The sequence below is a fragment of the Amphiura filiformis genome, unplaced genomic scaffold, assembly GCF_039555335.1.
Source record: "Amphiura filiformis unplaced genomic scaffold, Afil_fr2py scaffold_60, whole genome shotgun sequence".
Lineage (NCBI taxonomy): Eukaryota > Metazoa > Echinodermata > Ophiuroidea > Amphilepidida > Amphiuridae > Amphiura > Amphiura filiformis.
In genome coordinates, this window is record NW_027305524.1 from 104,834 (window position 1) to 110,976 (window position 6,143).

The 6,143-nt window shown below is 39.8% G+C and overlaps 1 protein-coding gene across 1 annotated transcript; it reads right to left on the reverse strand.

Annotated features, from left to right (window-relative positions):
• Positions 1–16: 16 nt before the first annotated feature.
• On the reverse strand, positions 17–4,680 carry LOC140144512 (uncharacterized). The gene is made up of 5 exons (XM_072166323.1): positions 4,662–4,680; positions 2,909–3,088; positions 1,629–1,826; positions 479–814; positions 17–45 (listed from the first exon to the last, which is right to left on the reverse strand). The coding sequence occupies exons 1-5, from the start codon at positions 4,678–4,680 to the stop codon at positions 17–19; spliced, it is 762 nt and encodes a 253-aa protein (XP_072022424.1).
• Positions 4,681–6,143: the final 1,463 nt, after the last annotated feature.

Below are 6,143 nucleotides of genomic sequence, written 5' to 3' on the forward strand. Positions count from 1 at the left end.
GTTTTTAATTGAATGATTAATCAATGTCCTTTAGATTATGTGAAGCTAAAACGATAAATTGATGTATTTTTCACAACTAGAGACATTGTACACAATGTAAGTATGTAAATAGATGATTCATTACATTTCATACTTATTTTGTCAGGAAACGCCAGAATATTTTAATGGATATTGTGTGAGCCTCAGTCACCATGGTGTTCGAGGTACAGTCGTTAAAAATGACGGTCAACCCATTGTTTCTTCCAGCTGCGGGCTGATTTTCAATCATCCTAGCTGTCAATAAGAACCGAATCGCTCTTCACGGTGACGAAAATCGACGGTTTACGTCATTTTGGTGCAAAACATTATTAGGCTGGCATATTTGTGGTGTTATATTTGTATTACAACCTTCAACGTGAAATGCATTATTTGAATCAATAGTATATGTTATACTACGAAATAAAGCTATTTATTTTTATTTTTTTCCAGAGCAACTCACCTTTGACATCAAGCAATAGATATGTAGCAGCATTCATACTAGAAACACTGGCATTGCACCACAACTCTTCCTGATTGTGTGACCAATCAGCAGCCAGTGACAAGACACTTAGACTATCCCACAGACTCGCATCTTCGCTGCTAGGTACATCGGTTTGATTTACCGACGTGTGTAAGAGGTTATCCCCTAGTGTCCATTGTATACTAGCTGGTTGTATTAATCCCTCCACTGCACAAACCCACCTATAGAGGGCGCCCGAAATAAGAGTGGCGGTTTCTCCTGCTGATGAGTAACTTTGCGAAGAAGATGATATCTTGATGGAATTAAAGGAAGCATCTGGGGAAAATCAAGGACAATAATTGACAAAAATCACGACGATCGTTACAACTTGTATGTGGCGTGGCTAGGGGTTGTGGCGCACGGGGTAAAATGTACAAAATGAGGCCCCATTCCTGACACAATCGCACCAGGAGCGCTTACAAATTTGCACAAAATCCACTAATTTGGTTATAAGCAAGTTGAATTTCCGACTTAAAACGGTCTTTCAAGTGATTAGTTATATTGAAAAAAGTTTGCCTTTCACCACCTGTATAGGAGGCGCAGAATCGATCTAAGGGGCACTGAATGTGGATTCGGCTCCCCAGGCCCCTCTTAGACGGCGCCCATGACACGTGCCCTCCCTTGCCCTAGCTACACCACTGTAAATAAACATTTCCCATAAATGATGTCGTGGTGACATCCAATATTGTAAAATAAATTGAGATCATATTCGGGATTATATAAAAAATGTGTGTGGCGTCATCTGTCAATCAAACTCAATCAATGGCACTGAGTGTCTGACCGCGGCGGCGGTAAAACAGCGTACCTTATGGTTAATTTTGCACCTTCAAATATACAAACCGTCTCAAAAGATCTTAGTAATAGAAAACTTTCTTTCCTGAAGGCGTGTCAACAATGCCAGAATAGTTGCCTTGTAAAATTACCGTAATTGTTCGCCATTTTCTGCGATTCCTTTTCTCCGATCGGCACCAGATGAATCAACCTTCCTTTTACACACTACTAACCAATCAATAGTCATGGAGAGTTTGATTGACCGTGACGTCAGACGCAAACCAGTATTTTTAATTCTGGTTCAGATTATAATACATACCGTAAACTGTAATCGGTACAGACGATCTTCCTCTCGGGTTGATTCCGCTACTATAGGAGCACCAATAATATCCAGTGTCACTCATAACTACAGCAGATATATTTAAATCACTAGTCCCTGTATTTCGGTCTATTGTCATGATGTATTCCGGCGGATCATGCGCAGTGTGACTGTAAACTGGAGTAGGCTGACTACCACCTGGATAAAAAAAAAAGAGACAACAAATGGTAACAGAATAAATTGTGCTTTACCTGTAACAAAATTATTATGCTCATTGCATTGTTTTTAATTGTCGGACCTTGACCGATTTACAGGTAATGAGAATGATTTAATTAACAAATATTATTATTGCCATAAATTATTACCAAAATTTCCACTATAACGTTATATGTTGAAAGAGATCCTCATTGAATTCTATTGACCATAACCACTTTTGTGATGTTACCTACGTAACAAAACATCCCAGATGGTGCAAACTATGCTTTATTTAAATAATTATTGGTTTTGCAACATGAACAAAATGCAACCATTTTAAAGAACATCGAAGCATTAAGACGATGTTGATCGCTGTATAACCCAACAAAAATTGGGCGATTTTGTAATTACAAGTATATACTCAGTACTGGCCCTTTAAACTGAGAATTTGACTACTTTAACTCTAAATTAAAAATTGTACATGTATCGGATACGAATCGACAACCTCAAATTGACCTTAGACACCTCTCAGATCGTTTAGTGTATCTTGTGTGTGGTCAACCTATTCTAGAACCATTTCGGCGATATGGGCCCCTATCCCTAGTAGGTGGATGTTGGTTGCTTTCAGGGGCGTAGGCAGGATTTATTTGGGGGCTGATTTTGAAAAAGTGCACTTTTTGGACCTTTTCTCAAAATGCTTTTTTAACCAAGAAAGCATAAAGAACCTAAATTATTTGATCGCTACGCTCGCAAAGTGGACCTTTTGGGCATTTGGTGGATTTTGATGAGGGCGATCCTCTCCCCTGTCTACGCTCCTGGTTGCTTTACCTTAAGCTCCATTGGCGTAGCCAAGGCTTTTTCAGAAGGGAGTTTGAAAACAGGCAACTTGCCAGGGAGAAATTTGTTCAACAAAAGTTGCTAAAAAGTACAAATCTTAAACATCAGAGCGGCCGGGCAGGGCGGCCAGCGTCCCATAGGGGTAAGACTTCTCACATGGCCCCTTGCCCGCTGGCTACGCCCTTGGTAAGTCCCTATCCCTAGTAGTTGATTGCTTTACTTTCTGGTGGTTCAGTAGGCCTGCTTACCTGATGTATACCCAGTAAGCGCAATTGGGGTGGCTGAATCAAATGAAGATGTCAAGGTTTTGCCCCATTCAAGATACACGTAAATGCCATCAGTCGTTGGTGGTTGGAATGTACATGTAAGACTAGCTGGAGACCCTTGTCTTATTGGGTTTACCACGTTTAAGGTAACAGTTGGTATACCTGCAATTAGACAAAATCCATCTTATAAGTTTTGTTTTTTTTAAAACTTAAAAGTACATTTTAAGATGACCTCCACGATATGTCACCGTATGCCACAGTTGCCGAGTGGCAAATTGATATTAGCTTTGCATTTGGTGCTAGCAATGGCCGCAGAGAGATTTCTTTTAAATTCTCTCTGTAACCGTAAAATCCGTCCTGATTAAACTCAATTTATGCTCTAATGGAGGGTGGCTGTTAAAATTGAGGTACTGGTCAGTGTATGTAGGTTAACGATACACCCTGATCAGTACAGAAATGTCCGTCCTCTGAGAGCTTGACCAAAGTATTTAAGAATGGAAGCTGTCCAACCGCTTCAGCTTCACATGTGAACATTGTGTGTTGCATTGCATGTGAACATTATGTGTTCACTTTGTGAGTTGATGTGCTCTGTGAATAAGTTGAAATGCTCCCGTTTAATCGAATCAATACGAACGTGTCGTCTACGTAACGAAGCCACACTGGCGGGGAAATTGTTCAACTGTACTGGAACAATAACTGGTGGCATAGAAATGTTATACCTGCATGCTTATGTTATTTGAATACAGATGTAATCACACCAATACAACCATGCCCACATCCCCACATCCCCACATCTCCCACCACATAAAACTACATATACACAGCACACAATGAAACACGTCACCCCATCAATATACCCACCCTCACCCCTCAAGCAATATCCGATTTCAGTTTACCCTGTGCCTATTGGTAGTATTTTGGCATTCACATTAACATCATGTCTCACAATCATGACAATTGAAAAACCTGAAATAAGAAACATGTTTTGGCTGCATGCGGCACAGACAGGCTAAGACACATTGCCCAATTAAGACATGTCTTCTAGCAAGACACAAAATAAAGAAGTGTCTCAAACCGGCTTTAATTGATGAGCATGTGTCACTTATCTTGTATGGAGATATGACTTTCTGTCTCAAACTTGGAGATGTCTTGCTGCGTAGAGAGCTAAGAGAGACACAAAAGCGGTGGCGTAGGACGCGTCTTATTCATTAGAGAATGAATTTGGAGAAAACCTTCTGATAATTACAAACACTCGCTGAGCAGCAAGACCTTCCCTCTAAGCTTTTAATCCGATAAGCTGATTATCTATTTGTTTTCATGAATTGGAAGACATTCTTTGATGTATTACTGAGCTCAATCATCTGAAATTACTGGAGCGTGAGCCACCCAGGCTGGTGGCTCAGCATAGTATTTTATTAACAGATGGTTTTCTCCAAATTCGTTTCCTAATGATTATATTTTCATTCGATTATACGTGCTTAGTCTATTGCTGAAGACATGACTCTCTAATTGCAAAGCATGAAAAAAACATTTTAAAGTGTCCCTTTTCCAAACCTATGCAAAGGTATAAGCTCTATAACTCTCTAACTGATCATTATCAAAAAAGAAAACTTTCCGGTATTATCTGGTGTTTCACTTGGCACCAGAATTGCCCCGGAGTTGACACACACCAACACAGCGCCACCACCCCTCCTCCCACCCCCGGCTGCCCCATCGATTGCACCTGCACTCTTACCTCCACCAATCCTAATCATGCCAATTCGCCAGCGAAGTGGTTACGTAACTCCCTAGTAACTGGATCACGCACCTTTTGATTTTGGTAGTACATCTCATAGACTTTGTGTGGCGATCATTTCGATCGTGGTGCAGAACTCAAAAGCGTGATCCATTTATCCATTTGACATAGTGATAATCGGATTACACGTAACACTTCGCTGGCGAATAGACACACGCACAATCATGCAGGGTTAATGTGGAGGCTATCTATTTTGATAAGATTCTCGGTTCACCTAATCAAAATGAACAGTATATCTCGTCAAAACAAATAGTTGCGGAATCAAAATAATTGAGTTGGGATTCTATTCAAAAAATGAATAACACGAAATTAGAGTGAAGTTCTTATAGGCATATATATATAACTATTAAAATTGACAAGAACTCCAACTCATTATTTGAGAAGTCTACCCATTTTATTTTGACAAGATTCTGTTAAGTCACTCTCTGACAAGACAACCTACTCAAATTTGATACGTTGGGTCGTTTTTGAAAAGAACCTACTCATTTTTTTAATGACAAGGCAATGTTATCAAATTTGATGAGTTTCTTGTCATTTTAATAAGAATATCCGATTCATTTTGAACAGATTCGATGCATTTGGAAGAGAAATCTGTTATGTCCCCATCTGAATAGTTGCCCTTGTCAAATTTGACAAGTTTCTATTCACAAATGAGTAGATCGTTTTAAGAGTGTGTGAATTTGGGTAAACAAAATCCTTTAAATTAAAAAAATGACTGACACTAAAGCGGAACGTTAATATATATATAAAATACATATACCTCATAGTAAATTATTCAAAGGTTTTTCCATTATTATTGCTGCATAACACACACTCGCAAGCAATCAGGCATAAAGGCACTCAAAATGAGAGTCGTCGTTAACATGACAACCGGTGTAAACAATTTTAGTGGTATTGGTATAATATGCGTGATCAATTAATGTGTTACGGTCAATGAAAATGAGTTACTTATCGATCAAAACAAAATCTATCAATCATCTGCTTTCTTCTCTCTCTTCTCTCGTCTCTCGATCTCATTTTTCATTCCTTCTATTAACATGCTCTCTCTCTCTTGCCCTTTCTTCTCTCTACCCCCCCTCTCTATTCCCCCTCTCTCATCTCGCTCTCCTGCTCACGTGCACCCTCTCTCTCTCTCTCTCTCTCTCTCTCCCTCTCCCTCTCCCTCGCTCCACCCCCCCTCTCTCTCTCCCCCTCTCTTATCTCTCTCTCCTCTCTCTCTCTCTCTCTCTCTCTCTCTCTTTCTCTCTCTCTCTCTCTCTCTCTCTCTCTCTCTCTCTCTCTCCTCTCTCTCTCTCCCTCTCCCTATCTATCTTTCTCTCTATATATCTATCTATCTCAATATATCCCCTTCCTTTTTTTTGACTGCTTATTTTATCATGCACGAGACCAATTATTTCTGAAAATAGCTTTTATGATCGATCA

Bases quoted from the DNA above. Each gene is read 5' to 3' on its own strand.
- LOC140144512 (XM_072166323.1), bottom strand. The intron at 815-1,628 runs GTATGTATTATA...GATTTTCCCCAG, and splicing joins TGTACCGATTACAGTTTACG to ATGCTTCCTTTAATTCCATC. The intron at 46-478 runs GTGAGTTGCTCT...TTATCGTTTTAG, and splicing joins TCTATTGCTTGATGTCAAAG to CTTCACATAATCTAAAGGAC.